The sequence below is a fragment of the Humulus lupulus genome, chromosome 4 (assembly GCF_963169125.1).
Source record: "Humulus lupulus chromosome 4, drHumLupu1.1, whole genome shotgun sequence".
NCBI lineage: Eukaryota > Viridiplantae > Streptophyta > Magnoliopsida > Rosales > Cannabaceae > Humulus > Humulus lupulus.
Window position 1 is genome coordinate 14979341 of NC_084796.1, and position 20872 is coordinate 15000212.

Consider the following 20872-nt stretch of genomic DNA (forward strand, 5'->3'; position numbering starts at 1 on the left):
GAGAAACAAAGAATAGAATACTTACAGTATACGTAGCGGAATTAAAGAGTCCTTCCTTCAGTTTCTCTAACTCTTATATCCTCTCTGTCGCAGAGTATTATCAAGAAACTGAACCGATCTTCTATTTTCTTCACAATCTTCCAATGTATCCTTAGAACCACCTAGACTAGTGTGGGCAATTCTCAACACATGAGATAGATATAGAGAGAAGAAGAGAAAAAAACAAAGAGGCTTAGAAAAGGACTTGTGTTTAGAGAGAATCTAAAACTATCAGAGAATCTAAGCACTCCTTTTATAGACTCAATTAGGCCATTTAATTTAATTAAAAAATCAATAAAATAATAGCCATTTTGAAGCCCTAGGTCGAAATTATCATGGGCTATAGGCCCGTGAAATTTCCCATTTGATTATAAGCCCATTGGACTAAAATCAAGGCTTGTATTATTTTCTATTGATTTAATTAATTAAATAATTATTTAAATCCTTTATCAAATTAATTATTTATAATTTGAACCTTGATTTAAATTTATTTATTAATTTAGATATCAATTTATCTTAATTAATAAATCTACCATAATTTCTCTTTTCTTCTCAAAATTATACAACTCTGTGAAACTATCCAAAATTGACCTAGTCAACTTTGATAATTCTAATTAATGATTAAATCAATTAATTGAGTCTATCTAGATGATTTTATCCAAGGTACAATGGGGACCATGGGCCTATGAAATCAAGCTCCAATAAGTTATCATAAATCTAACAAATAACTTTACTAACTTATTAATTCCTCGTGACTCCACTATAGACTCGGAATTGCACTCTTGAATTCATAGAACGCTCTATAACAAATATAGATACGATATTAATTATCCATTGTTACAACCATAATTGTCACTCAATCATCTATAGACGGTCTACAATGAGATGGGACTAAAATACTGTTTTACCCCTCATTGTATTTTATCCTTAAAACACTTTTTTTTTTTAACAAAAGAAAAATTTTATTCAAAAACCAACCAAAATTACAAGACAAAAAGAGCAGCTGCTACATACCAGCAGCCAGCAAACTCACACAAACAGCAAGAAAAACACTACACATAACCAACTACCAACTTTCTACAATTTGGCGTAAAAATACATCCTTTTTGTGATGAGAGAAAGAACCCCAACTCAAAACTCTATACTTAACTACTTCTTTGACTTCCAAACTAAGGCTACTGGCCATTTTACAAATTGAATCGAAAATGCAACAGTTTCTGTTGCACCAAATGAAGTACCAGGAAGCTGCTATAACAACATTAATTATCTGATTCTTCAAGCTATGTTTGGCCAATAAACACCAATGAGTGAGCTCCTCATAAGATTCAGGCCAATGGAAAACACCCAGCCATCTACCAATTTCCTCATACACTCTCCTGGAATATATACACTCCATAAACAAATGACTATGTGTTTCTACGCCAGAATCACACACAGGGCAGAGAACAGAGGTAATATGTATAAACCGACTCAAGTGGTCTCTAGTAAGCAGCTGATTATTAAAAATTTGCCAGTAAATGAACCTGTGCTTAGGCATAATAATCTTGTTCCAAACTGTCTCAGCAAAACCCACAGATTGCGCAGAAACAAGAGAGAAATAGAAATGTTTACTATGAAATTTACCTCCCTTAACAGCTAGCATCAAGCTATCCTCATCCATGAAATGTCTCAGCCTCAGTAATTTCTTGATATACCAGCTCATATCCTGACTAATAGGCACATTCCAGACGCTAAACTCCTTCAAATAGATGGAACTAATCCATTTGACCCACAGGCAATCTTGCTTGGAAGAAATCGCCCAAATAAAATTAGCCATCAACGCCAAGTTCCATTTCTTACCCTCACGGAAGCCAATACCACCCAGCTTTTTAGGGAGACAAACTTTTTCCCACGATGGGAGATGCAACTTACTTCTATTCCCATTAGTTCCCCAAAGAAACTCTCGATAGCTCTTATCGTTGGCAGCAGTAATCTTGGACGGAAGAATGAATATACTCATCCAAAAATTCCTAATACCAAGCAATACTGAGTGTATGAGTTGGGCACGACCAGCAAAAGACAAGTTCCTACTCGCCCAACAATTAAGCTTCTTGTTCAACTTATCTAGAATAACCCCACAGTCTGAGGCCTTCCACTTGGTGGGCCGAAGAGGAACTCCCAAGTACTTCAAAGGAAAGGAGCCTTCTTCCATTTGCAACATCTCAAGAATCTGAGCTTTGGTAGACTCCTTCACCCCTCCAAAATAAATATGGGACTTAGATTTATTCGCAGAAAGCCCAGAAGCATCACAAAACGCAGAGAAGGCTTCATGAATCTTACTCACTGAACTGACATTACCTTTACAAAAGATAATCAAATCATCTGCAAAACAGAGGTTAATCAACCTAAGATGTTTACACAAAGGATGATAACCAAAGCCTTTCTTGTCAGAGTAATGAGCTAATAAACGAGTGAGGTACTCCATAATGAGAACAAACAAGAGAGGAGACATCGGGTCCCCTTGCCTTAGGCCTTTTTCCCCTTTGAAGGAGCCCTGAATTCTCCCATTCATTAACAGATTGTACTTGGTACCTTTTAAGCAAACTAGAATCCAGCCAATAAATCTAGAGGGAAAACACAGATGTTTAAGCAACTCCTCCACAAAATGCCAATCAACTGTGTCGTAAGCCTTACTCAAATCAATCTTCACTAAACATCTAGCTGAAATATTCTTTCTAGTATACCCTTTGAGGAGATCTTGGAATATCATAATATTATGAGCTAGAACTCTATTTTTAATAAATGCCCCTTGATTACTATGAACAAGAAAGGGAAGCACTTCCGAAAGTCTAGAGCAAATCATCTTCGATATACACTTATAGAGAGTGTTACAACACGCTATAGGACGATAGTCACTAGCTGAACACGGATTAGCAAGCTTAGGGATAAGGGAAATTACAGTTTCATTCAAGTCCTTCGGCAAGTAACCATCATGAAAGAAATCCAACACTGCAGAAGTAATCTCAGCACCAATATCTGACCATAACCCCTTAAAAAATCCCAAGCCAAAACCATCCAAACCGGACTTTTATAGGAGTGAATGCTAAATAGAGCCTTCTTCACATCATTCTTGGTAAAAGGTCTCAGAAGTCTGACATGGAGATCCAGAGACAATATGTTTCCCTGCATGAAACAGCTATGATCAATCGCCACTGAAGCCAAATTTCCTTTCCCCATAAACTTCTTGAATTGAGACAGGAAATGCTCTACAACTTTAGAATAATCCTCTTCTGTTTTGCCTCCTATTGTGAAGGAAGAAATCCTATTAGCAACTCTTCTTTTTCGCATAAATGCATGAAAAAATCTCGAATTATCATCACTAAACTTAATCCAATTAAGTTTACTCTGCTGTTTGAGAAAACTGGCATAACAGCGCTGCAAAACTGAAACATTGAGCTGGGCTTGAGTAACCGAATGAAGCAGAGACATGTCTGAAGGATTAGAAGCCAGAGCCTCCTGAACTCTACTATACTCCTCCTTGGCCTTCTTATAACTCAAAACAATATCACCAACCTCCTCTCTGTTAAACCTTTTCAAAGTATGCTTCACCCGAAATAATTTCTGAATTATCTTGCTGAGACCTCCACCAAAAACAACTGGTGCATTCCAACAGTGAAGAACAACTTCCCTATAACCTCTATACTGCATCCAGTGGTTACCAAAACGAAAAGGGAGAAATCCCACACCATTAACTTCTTGATTACGAATCACACAGAAACTGTGATCAGAAATGCAGTCCCATTTGAAGCGAGCTTCAGATTTCGGAAAAACATCCAGCCACAGATCATTGATAAACACTCTATCTAACTTAGAAAAAATACGATCTCCTGCCTCCTGTTTGTTCGTCCAAGAATAGGGAGCACCCTCACACTTAAGTTCCTCAACTTGGCCTAAAGCCAACCAATCTTGAGCATCAGCTATGTCCTTAGCAAGGACTTGTCTCCCACCAATCCTATCTTGGTAGCTAAACATGGCATTGAAGTCTCCAAAAATTATCCAAGGAGACTTTAATTGACCAATACTAGCTAATTTATCCCAAAGAAGCTTCCTCTCCCCCATGGAATTGCTACCATAAACCACTGTAGCAAAGAAAAATTCCTGCTGGCCACTCACTTTGATCCTACAATGGACAAGTTGGGGATCTTCAAGCAATATATCAACCTTCACAAATTTAGTTTGCCAAACGACTAAGATCCTACCAGAAACAATAGGACTAGAAAAATAATCCCAATTGTGAAAATTATTCTCAAAAACTTCTTTAATTTTCTCATGTTTTAATTTAGTCTCAAAGAAAGCTCCAAAACCAACCTTATTCTCCCTACAAATACTAAGAATAGCATTTTGCTTATCCTTTTTATTCATACCCCTCACATTCCACCCTATCATATTGCAAACTTCCATCACTGAATTGGGATAGAATTAGTGACCAAATGACCAATCCCTGTATCTTGCAGCACCGCATATCCATTGCCCGATTTAGCCTTCCCTTGAACAAAATCTGACTTGTGAGCATTTAACACCCCTTGTCGAGCACCTCTCCTTCTGGGAGTAATCCAGCTTCCTGCAACCTCAGCATTCCCTTTTCCAGATTGCTGAGTAGCTTCTAAAAAATCCTGAACATCACTAATAACCTTGGAAGCATTTTGCTCTAGAGAACTACTAGCCCTCTCTTCCTCTCCAATATTAGAAGCAGTGCAAGCTCTGGGATCAGGAATAGCAGACTCCGATTGCTATTGATCCTCCTCTGTTTTGGATATGATCTTGTCTGTACTAGTACCATTCTCATCAGTAGATTTCTTCCTCCAACTAAAACCAGTATTCTTGTTACAATTTGCCAGTATATGACCTAAATTCGAGCAGGCAGCACACTTAGAGGGAAGCCATTCATATTCCACCATTTGTTATGTGATTTTTTCCCTTTCATTAATAAAAGAAATAGATTTCGGAGGATGATCCGTAATCTCCATATCCACCAATATCCTGGCATATTTCACCATCGATCTACTTTGCGTCACTTTATCCACCATAACCGGTCTCCCAATTGTGCTCACCATAGCACTGAGACTATTTTTTCCCCAGTATTGCATACCCAAGCCATTCAGCTGAATCCAAACCGGAACCGACTTGACCATTCTCATAGAGTCCATATCTGGTGTCCAAGGACGAAGAACCACAGGCTTTTTATCAAAGTGTATAACTCCTACTTCCAAAATCAGGCCCCTTGTAGCTTCATCCCTGAAATTAACAAGGGTAAAACCAGAATGCATTCTCACTATCTTCTCAACACCCAAGTTACCCCAAATTCTCTTGACAAATCCTTCAAATACTCGGAAAGGAGGGTTAGCTCCCAGGACAATGCAAACAATCGCATTCTTCCAAAATGAAGCTTCAGTCTCAACCTCCTCCATATCTAATCGGGCCACAACTTGGTCACCCAATTTCATAGGTTCAGTATAATTCAGACGAGTAGAGGGCGTGGGTACCTGGTTCGACTGAAATTTACTCCACACTTCCTTAGCAGATCTCTGGAATTCAGAACCCTCCGCATCCTCAGCCCAATTCATTGGAGTAGGAGGAGAACGATTCGCACTTCCAACCCGCTGCACCTCAACACCACACTCCAGCTCCAGTTCATCACATGGATCATGAAAATCCTCATCAGGTAACAGATCAGGTACCTCAACTTGGATCGAAGGGAGGTCGTCCACCACCTCATCGGAAATCTTTGTCGGCTTCGATATACCTTTCTTCTTCCGAGCCATGGGAAGAGAGAGAGAGATATCATACGCCTTTTTCATTGATTCTATCCTTAAAACACTTAGTTCCTTGTAAATGATATTTCAGTAAACTAATTTAATTACTGAAATGAGATCTCTATCATTTAACACCTTGAACCAAACTAAAAGGAAACCATCGTTTCACTTCTTCATCAGAAGCTAGAGATGTTCATATCTATGATTAACACTCCCACTCAATTATACTACCGAGTTCCCAAGATGTAAGTATGGGCTAGTCCGTAGGGTAAGCTGGTAACGAACAAGTCAAAGAACTCAAATAATACAATCAGTTAGAATACTAACCACTCAGAATTGAGAATGAATTGACCTATGGTCAACTATATGATATGACTAGAATAGATAATAACGGTATGTTTACTTATCTTATCAACTGTCAATATCGGTCTTGTCCGATGTAACATATACATCCGATCTTATCTACTTTGCTAATGTTCTGGAAAGAACATAACACTGTAATGTGTAAGTAGATCATATCGTAGATTGGCAAGTCAATGTAAATCCAATGCACTGACTAATCTTAGGACTAACTTATTTTGAACATATAATCATATTTATATTCCACTGTGATTACGTCACTATAAATAAGATTAGCTATATGCTCGGGATTTAATAGAAGTTTATATTAAACAAATAATCATGAAAATAAAACATGTGAGCAAAGTGATTGACCAAGTCAAAAAAGGATTTCTATTCTTTTATTGATAATAAAATGAGATTACAAAGAATTTGGGTTTTAATTAGGGCATAAAACCCCAACACTATCATCAATGAAAGTAATAAAGTACTTGTTACCACTTCTTGTTTGAGCAAATTTTAAATCACAAAATGTCACTTTGAATTAAATCAAGGGGTTCAGTGTTTCTTTCAACCGTTTGTAACGATGACCTGGTTAGTTTTGCCTCTACACAAGTTTCACACTTATGTTTGGAATCAATATTAAACATGGGTATGTGATTCAAGTTAATCAGTCTACGCAAAGTATCATAATTAACATGACCTAATCTACCATGTAATAAATTTGAAGACTCAAACAAGTAAATGGAAGAAATAGTAACATTATAATTATTAATACTCTTTGTCTTAACAACCTTTACATTCATCTTCCATATTCCCTCTTTTACATAACCCTTCCAAATAGGAACACCAGCTTTAGTCAGTACAATTTTCTGGGACTCAAAAACCATCTTGAATCCATGTACGCTTAGCAGCGCTCAGAGATCAAATTCTTGGGAATGTCAGGCACATACAACACATTCTGCAGCTTGACACTCTTTCCAGACGTCATCTTCAAGTACACAGTACCTTGCCCTTTTGTCTCAGAGGTTTCCAAGTTTCCCATGTAGATCTTCTCCCCATTTTTCACCGAAGTAAGGTCGGAGAAGGCAGACTTGTTCGCACAGACATGACGAGTAGCTTTGGTATCGAGCCACCATTCCTTTGGATTAACATCCACCAAGTTTATTTTAGAGAGCACAACACAGAGGTCTAGGTCAGCAACCTCTTAGGACATGGTCCATAACATTGGCCTCATTGCCTTTCTTTTTCGGCAGTCTACAATCTGACGATTTATGTCCCGTCTTGTTGCAGTTAAAGCACTTCCCTTGGAATTTCAGCTTCATTGAAACTCCACCTTTTGGTCCTAGTTTGGACCCTGGCTTGGGCTTAGGCTTCTTCCCCTTGGAGCCTTTGTCATGCTCCACCATATTAGCCTTGGCAGCATTGGGATTTGAGGATCACTTCTCATTACTTTTGTTATCCTATTCAATGCGAACTCTGCGAATGAGATCTTTAACACTCATTTCCTTTCGCTTGTGCTTCAGATAATTTTTGAAGTCTAGCCATCCAGGGGTAGCTTCTCTATAATAGCAGCTACTTGGAAAGACTCACTCAAGACCATCCCTTTAGAATGTATTCCATGGATAATCAATTGAATATCTTGCACTTGGCTTATCACATTTATGGAATCCACCATCTTGAAGTTCAAGAATTGGCCAACCAAGAGTTTCTTGGCTCCAGCATCTTCGACTTTGTACTTGTGGTCCAAATAATCCCACAATTCTTCAGTCATTTTATTCACACTATACATCATCAGACAAGCCATTCAGAATATAATTCCTACAAAGGAATTCAGTGTGCTTCCATGCCTCAACTACATGTTGAGTTTGCACATCTACTTCGTCCTCTCCAATAGTGGGAGGATCCTCTTTCAAGACTCGTAAGACTCAATGTTGTTAAGTAGAATAACATTTTCTACTGCTAGGTTTTAAAATTCACACCAGTGAATTTTTCTGGTTTCTCATTTTGGCTCACAGGAACTATTAGAACCAAAACTTGCATAGGCTGGTCCCTTGAAGACTGGTTCTTTGTGGTCAAAGCCGGAGTTCGGGGAGATCCACTAGTGCTTTCAGTAAGAATAACATCCATGTTTTCAGCCATATCTGAATGGTGAAAAAAAATTGCATTTTTAGCAATTATGTTTTAAGATCGAAAATTGAAAACTAGTAATAAGATCATATACTCGTATTGTGAGTATTCATATGTGATAGGCAATATAGACAATATAAATATGAGGCATATAAATGCATATATTATTTCCATGTAATATTCGGACAAAATGAAGTTTCATGTATTATGCATATATAATATTCTATGTATGTATATATATTTATACCTAGTTGTAACTTAACTTTAAAAATAAATATAAGTGTGCAAATCTATGATGGGAAGTATAGAATAAATGTGAAGCTAAAATATACATATGCATGCTTTTATGCATATCAATTTATATTTATATATATGGAAGACTTCTCAATAGTTACTACCAATAAATGGGTACTGACAATTATGATGATGTGTCAACATATTGACTTGGTATAGCAAGTCACCAACTAGTAAATATTTTTTTCTATATTAATTTCGAATTTTCATATATAATGCTTAAATAAGAGTTTTTTTAATTCTTTAATTTAATGAATATGTGACCGCCATGTAATCAGGTAGCCTTTCCAAAAATTTAAAAAAATTAAAATTTATTTTTAGAAATATTAATTAACAACTATAAATATGGACTATTGATTTTAATCTACTGATTAATATTAAAGTAATCATTCATAAGTAGTAACCATTAAGAGTAAAAAGACAACAAAAAAAATCACATATACTAGACATATTATATATTCACTGCACTCAAGACAAGATTGATACATTTATACAGTTAATGTAAATATATGAGTACTTTTTTTTTTTACTGAAGTGAGCCTTGCTTGAAGCAAGAACACACAAACTCATACCAATCAAAAGGACTAATACCACGAAAATGGCACTTCCAAACAAGCAGCCCACTAGAGTAATACAACAACAATAAACAACTTAAAGGTGGATAACATAGGGCACACCCTTTAACACACCCTAGGAAACACAAATGTCTAATCCAACTAAACAAGAGCTCGGACCAAAACAGAACAACACAATAGGAAATAGAAAGTAAAGAAAATGATTTAACCGACAACAAAACAAGGACCTCACGGCATAAAACTACCCTTTGGTGAAATAAAACTGGCCATCAAAAGATAACCTACACAACCAAGGGAACTGCCCGAACCCAACCAATATAGAGCTCTTTATGGTGGAAATCATGCCTTGTAGTTATTGAGAATATCATCTCCACATTTGCTCACATCAATCTTGCCGACCAAACTGTAGTAGTAAGCAAATTTTGCAGCACTATGAGCCATATAATTGACTTCTCTATCAATCTTTGAACACTCCCAATGACATAATTTAGCACAGCACTCCTGGAATTTGTCTTTAATATCAATTAGATTTGGAGCTTCGGCCATGGAACTCTTGCAGAAGACATCAACTACTATCTTGCAATCACTTTGAAATATGTATGATGTAGAGGCTTGTTGTGTTGCGGAACGAGCTGTTAACAAGAGGGCCAAGGCTTTTACTCTCGTAGGGTCCATTTCCTGAATAGCTTCTGTGATAATTGTGATGATTGATTCTGTTGAATCACGACACACTGCTGCCAAAGTTGTGTCGCCCTCTGAAATTTCCACATCCGTTGAGAAGTAAAGTCAGTTGGGTGGTGGTGGCAACCACGTAGCCTGCGTCTCCTTTGGGGAACAAGATGCAATATTCCATTCAGCTACATGACCACTGAACTTAGTGCATAATACTGTAAAAGGCTCAGGGTGTGAGCCATGGGCAATAGCGTTTCTTTCCTTCCAAATAATATCCACAAGAATCGAAGCTTGAATGAAAAACTCCTCAAAACGAAGAGAGGCGGGAATATTGTGATGAAAATTGAAGAATGAGAACCAATCTCGCCAACTCTCAATACCTATTAGTTCAGTGTGAAGACAATAAAGATTAGCAAACCACATTTTTGATGTCCAGTTGCATTTCTAGAACAGGTGGAACAAGGTTTCTTCAGCTTCCCCACAGAAAAGGCAACAAGTTGTCCCGACATCCATGAGTTGTGCCAATCGTCCATAGGTTGGGAGTGCATCCGCCATGATTTTCCACCATAGGTGTTTTAATCTTGTGTGTATTTTGCTTTTCCAAATACATTCCCACTCCGACCCTTGTGATTGGCCTAAGAACAGTATGGTAAAGGTCGAACGAATTGAGAAGTTACCAGCAGGGTCATGAAACCATATCTAATCATCCTCCCTGTCCTCCAAAGGGATGTTGATTTTAGTGATTCTCTCCACATCCTCAATTGCGAACCATTGGGAAAGTTTTGCTACATTCCAAGTTTTATTCTCAATGAATTGGCTAACCTAATTGACTCCGCAAGAGGCGTCCAAAAGTGGGACTGGCCTATGTGGTGTGAGCCAATTGTCGAACCAAATGGAGGTAGAATTCCCATTTCCAATTCTTCTTCCGAGAACTTTCTGCAAAAGGTTAACAGAACACATGATCCCCCTCCATAAGCGAGAATCGTTCGGTTTAGTCAGATAGCTAAGGATGTTCTCCCCTTTCAAGTACTTAGCCCGAACTAAATCGTGCCAAATAACTTTCTTCCCCACTAGAATCTCCAAATCTCTCTTTGCCATAAAGGCCTCATTAATGGCTTTAGAAGATCTGAAACCCAAACCACCTGATAGCTTAGGCGCACATAGTTTCCCCCAGGCCAGAGTATGTGTAATGCCCTGAATTCTCCGTTGTGTTTAACGGCGTGAACAGTAGGCCGGGAGGGCCATACTTGCTTAATTATGTTATTAATTGATAAAGTGCATGTATATGTTGATTATATTATGATATGATGTGAAATGCATGCATGTGAGTCCATATTTCTTATTACAGGGGGTGTGATGGTAATTTGGCCCGTTGAGGGTAAATTGATTATTTGTATGCATGTTGGTGATATATTTTGAGACCACATTATGATGTGGGTTTGTTCGAGCCATTTGACATGAGATGATCAAGGAATGTTAATTATCGGTTTGGTCATAACAGGCTTAAGCTCGGGGCTCGGGGTGTTTTAATGATTAGAGTGTTACCGGGCATTAAAGGGTAACGGGATGTGAATTATTGGTGTTTGAGTATATTGAGATTAGCGGGAATTGGGAAGCGTTAATTATGATTAACGGTGTAGGTGGAAAATGCCAAAATTACCCTTGAAGTAGTTTTAGAAGCTTTAAAAGACCTAGGGCTATATTGGTCATTTGGGATTTGGATATACATGGTTTTAGATGGCTGTAAAACAGAACCAAAAACAGAGTTTACTTCATCCTTCCCGTACGTTCATCTCTCTCTTCTTCCTCTTTGGAGTTTTGAGCTCAAGGTGTGGAATTAAGCTAGGGAACTTGGAGGTTGAGGTTGTAGACATAGCTCAGCCATTGAAGAGGGTTTGGTTTCGAATTTGAGGTGAGTTTTATCCATTGTTTTACTGGTTTTGCTCTGTTTTCGCTTTAGGATTTCAGCTCCTGATTTTGGTGTGGAAAGTTGGAATCAAGGGGAGTTCTTGTGGTGTTTTACTTGGGTTATGATGAGGGAGAGTTATGGGTGATGTTTGGAGGTTTAAATGGGTGTTTGAAAGAGTTTTGGGTGGTGTTTAAATTGGGTCTGAAGGGTTGGTTCAAGGGAAAACGCAAGGGAAGAAAAAATAGGGGTTTTGGCTGAACTAGAGCTTGCGCCGCGGCATGGCCAGGGTGAGCCGCGGCCCTTGGGGGCTGCTGGGTTTGGGCGCCTCTGTTTCAGGGGCGGGCCGCGGCATGGCCAAGGAGGGCCGCGGCCCTTAAGGCATTTTTGGCCGAAATAGAGTTTTTAGCATGGGGATTCAAGCCTAAGGCCTCGGGGTTGAACCTACTACCCGGTTGAGTAGTGTTTGATGTCACGGAGGTTAGGTTTTGGTTTGGGAACCTTTTATTGTTCATTTTATTGATGGAATCCCATAATTGGTTATGACCAGGTAACCGCTAAAGGACCAAAAGGTTGATCGTTCTCAGGGTTGTTCCTGTATTCATTCTTGCTCGAACCAGAGGTAAGAAAACTGCACCCCGAGTGTGACATGCATGGATATTTGTGAGGCATGATGGTTGAGTAATATGGACATGGATTGAATATGGAATGCTTAGCATATGTTGTACACTTGTGCATAGCACTGACTTATTAGTCAGATTTGGCGAAGGTGCTAGTATCAACTGTGAAGCTGTGACTCATTAGTCAGGTTCGGCAGTGATACTGGGCACTTGTCACGTTGCACTGACTCATCAGTCAGAATTGACAAAGGTGTTAGTATCAGCTGTGAAGCTGTGACTTATTAGTCAGGTTCGGCAGTGATACTGGACACTGGTCACATAGCGCTGACTCATTAGTCAGGACGGCCTTAGCGTGGATCACGCAAGCCAACAGGGATTAGATCTAATCGACTATTAGCATTGAATGGCTCAAAGAGCATTAATGCCAGACCGACCCCGAGGGTCGAAGAGTGAAATAAACGCTTGGAGGCTAGTGGCTTACCTAGCCGCCACTCTCCCCCGCTAAGATCATGTGAAGTTCACTCGTTTGCTCGAAAGCTTTATGTTCAGTGTGATTATAATGATAACCATTTGATAATGTTATTGAAAAGTATTATGTTTTCTTGCTGGGCTTTGGCTCACGGGTGCTATGTGGTGCAGGTAAAGGGAAAGAAAAGCTTACCTAGCCCTGAGTGGAGAGCTGATGTGGTGATGTGTACATATGCGGCCGCTTGACCACCACGGCCAAGGAGTTCTCAGAGGAACTAGGGGGTTTACCCTATTTTTGCCGCTTAGGTCGGCGGGATTGTAAATCTTAAACTGTAATGACCATTTTGAACTGAGAACCACTTGTAAATGTTTTGTTTAGCTCTGCAGAGCAGTTTGTAATGAAAATCTCCATTTATTTTTTATTGGTTTTATACCTTAACCTGTTATTTACACTTAGAGCACGTTTTGACCAAAGGACTCAGGTAGTGAGTCAAATTTCCGGTCCACCGTTCACCGTAACTGTTCTGGGGTAGCCAGGGCGTTACAGTATGCACCCTTCTCTTAGTTGTCATATCCTCCCACCAAAAAGAGTGCAAAGCCTTGTCCACCGACTCGTGTAATGAGCAAGGCATTGGTCCTGCGCTGCAATATATGAAACTAGTGAAGACCCCACAACTTGGACCAATGTTGATCTTCCTACTTTAGATAGCATTTTCGCTTTCCATCCTTGAACACGGCCATTAACATTGTTAAGAATTAAGCTCAAATATTTTGCTCTTGACTGGGATGTAAGAAGGGGTAGACCAAGGTGGGAACAGTCTCTCTTAGCTCTCGACATTTGGAGGAATTCTGCTAACGCCATTCTCTTAGAATTTGGAACACTCTTAGAGAAATGCACCACAAATTTTGGTTTACTAAATCTTTCTCCAGACCATGAACAAAAGATATCCATACACTCCATGAGATTTTGTGCTTCCTTTTTAGATGCCTTTCCAAACAGTACAATATCATCAGCAAAAAAGAGATTCATAATTGGAGTACCTCTTCTAGCCACTTTGATAACGCAGATTTTATGTTGACTCCCAGCTCTTAGTAGCAATTTAGATAGCACATCTGTTGCTATGATGAACAGAGATGGAGACAGCGGGTCACCTTGTCTTAAGCCTCTTGAGGGGGTTAAGTTACCAGCTTTTGCCCCATTAAGCAACAGAGAGAAGGTTGATGATGAGACCCACTTCATGATCCAACCCAAAAAAGTATCATGGAAACCCCAGTTGGACAACACCAGCTTCAAGAAGTGCCAATCCAACCTATCATAGGCCTTTTCCATGTCAAGCTTCACCAAGAAGAATCCATCTTTACTTTTTTTGTACTGCATTGAATGAAGAATTTCTTGGACCACCATAGAGTTATCGTGGATAACTCTCCCTTTTACGAATGAAGACTGTATAGGAGAAACTAGAACTGGCAGTAACAGTCTCAATCTATTAGCTAGTAACTTCGAAATGATCTAATAGGCCACATTACATAAGGTGATTGGCCTATAGTCATTAATGGAACTCGGTTGCTCTTTTTTAGGCAAGAGAACCAAATTGGCTGCATTCATTAAAACAAGGAGTTTACAATGGGTGAAAAAATGCTTAACCATGCTCATGACATCTTTACCAACCGTATCCCAGTGGTGCTTGTAGAACGATCCTAGTATTCCATCGGTCCCCGGTGCCTTGTCCGGATTAATACAACAAAACGCCTCTAAAATTTCCAAAAAACAATCGGCAATCTCTTTGCTAGATGATAACCAATTACCATGAGAGTCTTTGATAATACTAATGAAATTCCTCTGCCTTGTAATAATGGTCGAGGCATGGAAAAAGTTGGTGCTTTTATCCCCATCCTTGAGCCAATCTATTCGGGATTTTTGCTTCCAAAAGATCTCTTCCCTCCTCAAAGATTCATTAAGAGACATTCTAGCTATCACCTCCGCCATCGGGTCATGATTATTAGAGCATTCAGTCTTCAAGAGTCTATTTTTGGCCTCTGAAATTTGGTTAGAAACTCTCCTGAATTGAGTGTGATTCTAGGCAGTCAAATCAATTCTCACTTGGCGTAGCTTTGCTTCAAAATTCTGAATAGGATTAGGATGGTGTGCGGATTTCCAGGCTTTGCGCACCACCCATATACTTCTCTTGTCGCGACACCGCATGTTTTCATATCTGAACACTCGTAACTTTTCCTCCTTATCCCCCAAGGTGTCCAGCAAAATGGGGTTATGGTCTGAGGAAGTTGTCGGAATATTCGTAACCACCACTTTAGTCAGCAAAATTCTCCATTCAGAATTAACCAGACAACGGTCTAACCGAGAATGCTTGAGAGAACTTAGACCACCCAATGTACACATTTTCTTTCTCCAAGTGAACAGGGTGCCACCCACTCCCAGATCAATCAGACCTATTATAGAAACCATTCTCATTAAATCACAAGAGTAGTAGGAAGTATTACCCGATTTTGTGTAATTAAGACTCTCTGAATCCTTTAGCATTCCGTTGAGATCACCAATGATGAGAGCTAGGGCAGATGATTGGATGATTTCCTCTCCCAGATGTCGCCAAAATTATTCACGGCCAGTAATTGAAGGAGGGTCGTATGTTGCATAAATATGCCAATGGGTGTGACCAAGATCAGATTTAATTGCCCCTTTGATGCAATTCTTTGAGGAGTGAAATAACTCGAAATTGACACCTTTCTTCAAACAGATATCAAAGCCACTCGAAAGACCCAAAGGAGCAACATAAACATAGTCAACAAAATGCAATTTCCCAACGCGATTGAAAAACGTTCCTCTCGAACTCTAGTTTCAGATAAAATAAGAACCTCAGGACTGTAAACTCGGTTGAGTAACACTAGTTCACGAACTGCCGACCCGCAGGCAAGGCCTTGACAGTTCCAAGCTATGAGTTTCATGAGGACTGTGGAGGCTCTTACGGGCCAGCCTCCAAATCCCCAAAACGAAAAACCTGGGCAGTTTGTGTATTTTCTGGTACTGATGGGGAAGCAAGTCGGGCCTCCTCCATTGCCGAATCTTGATTTCAATCAGAGGTTCCTTCGACATGCTCATTTTCATCACTCCTCAATTCTCTAATAAATTTTTGAAATTCCTTTTCTTTAAGTTTTTCCACAGTATCCAGAGTTACCTCAATAGGCAATCCTACATCTTCCTTGTGTACCTTGCGGGGTCTCCCCCTAGCTTTGCCACTTGTAGAAGTTGACTTGGAACTCCTTGGTCGTGAGCGAGTTTTATAATATTTATGTTTTCTGCTCACTTTCACATGTGAAACTTGATTTCCTATTAGGGTCCCTTCAGTGCCAATAGTGAAGCCCTGAATTGGCACGGTCAAGACCAGAGCTTCCTTCAAGGATGGTAAAATGGTTTCTGTTGAACCCATGGGTCGACCATTACTCACATTGATGATGGGTGAGGATGGAATACTTTCTGTCATTACTGGAGAAGTGCCAGGTTGTGGAAAAGGAATTATTGGCCCAACTAACTTCCTCTTCCTTAGAGGCTCTTGTGAATGGTCCCGCAAGTCATCAAAAACTAATGGAGGCTTGCAAAGGGATTGTGTGGGCCAGTACTTATTAATGGTCTCTTGGCCCAAATAAAGCTTAAAAGCTTGAGCCCAACAATCATTTGATGGCCATGGAATAGTTATTGATTCAGGCCCAAAGAAGTTCCTGTAGAGTCCAAGAACTTTACTTAGCTAGTTAGATAGTAGTATTATAGTATTTATAGTATTATCTTTATGACTGTGGATTTTTGGTTCAGACCGGGAATTATTTGGACACTCATAGTAGTACTTGTAGATTTTCTAAGTTTAACCTATAGTTTAAGAATATTAATGTTAACCTAAGGTTTGATTAATATGGCTGATATTAAGGATAATATTTATTATACTATATGGTTTAGATAAGAACCAATAGGATTTTAAGCACATGTTATGTATGGGTGATTAAAGGATTAAGTATTTTGAGGATTAAATTTAATAAGGGTAAAGTTTGAATGCTCTAAGGTCAGTCAGCAGCTTTGAATACGTTTAAGGGCTTAGTCAAGGCTGTTTACTCAATTTGAATTAAGCTAAAAATGTGTAATTTCATGTTTAAATAATCAGCGAATGCCGATATATCGCAGCTATAGGGGGCGATATATCACAGCACGTAGATACGAAAAACACGAAACGATGCACGTTTGCCTCAGGCATATTGGTCCAGGCGATATATCGCCTCCTTCAGCTTATTTTGAAAGTTTTTGAATTTGTTTTCCATTCAGCCATTCAACCTCTTGATAAGTCCAGTAACTTTTTGAACGAGTCTTCAGCCTCTGCTGAACGATTATTCAAATTATTTTCACCTAAAAAGCCATTATTTTTATTCAAGTTAAATTAAGATCCTTTCATTCCTAAACTCTATAAATAGGACCTAGTACCCAGCCATTATTCACCTTTTACTCTAAGTTCAGAGGCTGCAAGTTGCTAGGTGAGTGTGAGAGTGTAAACACTTGGGTGGGGAAATCATAAGCTTGATCATCATAAGCTTATCAAACACTTGGGGAAGTAAGGTTTCATAGTGTTTCGATTCGAGGTTTAGATTGGTCTACAAGTCTTCAAGGTATTTCTACACTTAGTTCATTAGTATTATTTTATTTTAAGCTCTCATAGTCTTATACTCAGCCTCTAACCTTAATCCTTATTTTGGTTAGGAAATCTAAGTTCTTGAGCAAAAAGGTTTTGGTAAGTATTTTTCTCAATGGTTTAGTCCTTCCATTCCTTTCATTTCTCTTCTTCTCTATACTCACTCTTTTTAATGGTTCTTAGGAGTGTTCCAAAGTCCCACCTCTGTCCTCTTATCCCGGTAATTTTGGTAAGGAAAATAGGATAGAATCTATATTTTATATGTTTATGTTATTTTATGTTTTTATGTTATGATAAGTGTTATGATATGTATGTTTGTAGGCTTGGGCATATGACCCATATGACTAACAAGACTCCAAATAGATTATGGGCATATGACCTGCTTAGCTAGTAGGACCCCACTAATCTAATGAGCATATGACTTGTTTAGTCTATGGGACCCCAAGTAATAATGGCCATTATAGTATGTGTATGATATAAGTGTAATGTATGTTATGTTAAGTTTTTTTATGTTTCTTATGAAATTTATGTATATGAAAATGGGGTACCTTTTCCACCTCTTTTCCTGGGCGCTGAATTGTATCACCAAATGTTGTAATCTTCATAGCTGGACTAGAGCTCATCGAGGTCTAAACCATTGCAGGGTGGTCTAGCTTTGACTGAACATCAGTCGTCCTGTCTCTGTCCATTGTGCTAATGGTTGAAGCCTCCGTCATACTACCATATGCATCCTTTTCCGGTTGAGCTGACCACTTCTTCGGTGGAGGAGATCTTAAACTTAACTTCTCTAGTGGGGCTTCTGCAGTCGTCGAAGGGCATTGCTTCCTGACGTTGGACCCAGGTTTTGATGATGCCCAGTCGAGAAACCACTTGGGGCGAACATAATGAAATGGTGAACGTTCCCAGCTTTCCGCTCGGATCCATTCGCCAAACATCAGGAAGCTTTGGCCTTCTTAATTCTTCAGCAGAGTTGGTTGTCAGAAACACTGCTTCATGTCATGGCCCATAATGCCACATTTAAAACATATTTTCGGAAGCCTTGCGTACTTAAATAGCATCCATAATGGGGTCATATTTTCTCTCCTGAGAGGGAATCCTACAACTAGAGGTTTTTCAATCTCAATAACAGCTCTGAATCTTAGAGTTTCGGTTTCGTAAGTCAAAGCATGATCTGGTATCACATATGTTTTACTTACCCTAGCAGACACCATGTGAAGATTTGCATCAATCCAAAACCCAATGGGGATCCCATGTACAAAAATCCAGATAGGTGCACCCCACGTTAATAGGCCATGGCTCCAAAGCTAGAAGAGCTCCACTTATGGACCATGGACGACGATCTAGAACTCTTTGCGCATCATTTCTGTTTTGAAATTGAAACATAAGGCCCATCCTGGAGTTCTTTGAAAGACCACCCGTTTATTGATGCCCATGTCATCTTCAACGCTGCTTTAATGATGGTTTGGGACACTCTCTTTTTTTAAAATAATTTTACCAGCAGGAGGTTCCCATATGTAAGAGTTCTCTAACGGGACTAGTTCTAGCTCCATCTCCTCCATGGAAATTTAAAGGGCCTCGTCGAACCATTCAGACAGTTCGGGAGCTTCAACTGTTTGACTCCTCATAGTGAAGGACAGGTAAATGGACGAGGCTTATATACAGCAAGAAAAACCCCCAACATTTAGAATAATCTCTAAAGAAACAACTTAAATGATTCAATTACTTAGGAACAAGAAAACCTCTATTGATGACATTACTCTCGTTTACCAATGTAAAGACGCATGAATAAAACCATTAGAGTCTACACTAGATTAACCAGAAGCTCCTAGAGAGCACCATATTAAGTGATTAATTGGTTTCTTTTTTCTGAAGGAAGCAAAAGCTTTGGCTCTTTCTTTTGGTTTGCATAAGGTGTTGGAACTTGGTTTCCTATTGCTATGAGTACTTATATATGCATACACCTATATATATATATATTTATATACACGTTACCACGGAATGGAATATAAGAAGAGAAATTTGGCATATATCCATATTTGTATATGTATAAATATAGTGTTATCCCCAAAAAATGGAGATCGATGACGTGGCAATAGAGGTGGCAAGTGGTAGTACATGGTCCATAAAAGACACATTAATAAGTCAATAAATATATTGGCTCCTCAGAGTTGTGATAAAGTGACTTGGCTTAGGAGTAGCTTAGTAAGCCATGTTAGACCAGAGATGTGTCATGTTAGACCAGAGCGCCATGTTAGACGAGATATGGCATGTTAGACCAGAGTGCCATGTTAGACCAGATATGCCATGTTAGACCAGATATGCCATGTTAGACCAGTGTGCCATGTTAGACCAGCAAATGCATGTCCTACCAGCAAGTGCATGTCCGACCAGCAGAGGTATGGCCGACCAGAAGGTGATATTCATCAACCAGGTAGAACAGACTACGTGAAGATTCCCAGAAACGGCTTCAACAAGAATTGGTCTTGGCATACGCGGGAATCTCTCATTCTTCCCAAAAATTGGGTGTTCTGTTACATTTTGAATATTTTTGTAATTTAAATATAGTGAATATAATGAAATATCCCGATTCTAGGGGAGAGCAGATATATGATCATAAGCCTATAAATATATGGCTTATGGGATTAGAAAGGGGTTGTAATGCCCCGGATTCCCTATTATGGTTAACGGCTGGATTTGTAGGCCGGGAGGGCCATAATTGTTTAATTATTCCATTAAATGTGTTTATGCATGTTTATGAGAATTATATTATAATATAATGTTAATTGTATGCATGTCGATGATATATGTTGAGACCACATTATGATGTGAGTTTGTTTGAGCTATTCGACATGAGACGATCGTAGAATATTGATTAGCGGTTTAGTCACAACAGGTGTAAGAGCCGGGGCTTAGGTTGAGTCTCGGGGTGTTTTTAATGATTAGAGCGTTACCGGGAGATAAAGGGTAACGGGATGTGAATTATTGGTATTTGAGAACATTAAGAATAGCGGGAATCGGAGAGCATTAATTATGATTAACGAGATAGGAAGGAAGTACCAAAAATGCCCTTAGGAGCCTTTAGGAAGTATTAATTGACCTAGGGGTAAAATGGACATTTCACCCCTAGGATAGATATAACTCTTGATGGCTGAAGAAAATGATGGAAAAACAGAGTATACTTAAGAGTTCTCCCGTACCTTCTTCTCCTCACTGTTCTTTGTGGTTTTTGAACCAATTTTGAGGATTCAAGCTTAGGAAGCAAGCCTTGGGAGTTTAGGAGTGTGTTCCACCATTGAAGACCATCATAAGCCAAGCTTTGGGTAAGTTTCTAACCATGGTTTTCTCTGGTTTG

At 39.1% G+C, this 20872-nt stretch overlaps 1 protein-coding gene across 1 annotated transcript; it reads right to left on the reverse strand.

Moving 5' to 3' along the window:
- Positions 1-2985: 2985 nt before the first annotated feature.
- LOC133831922 (uncharacterized) lies at positions 2986-4479 on the reverse strand. Its single transcript, XM_062262324.1, has one exon. The coding sequence runs from the start codon at positions 4477-4479 to the stop codon at positions 2986-2988; it is 1494 nt and encodes a 497-aa protein (XP_062118308.1).
- Between the last annotated feature and the right edge of the window lie 16393 nt (positions 4480-20872).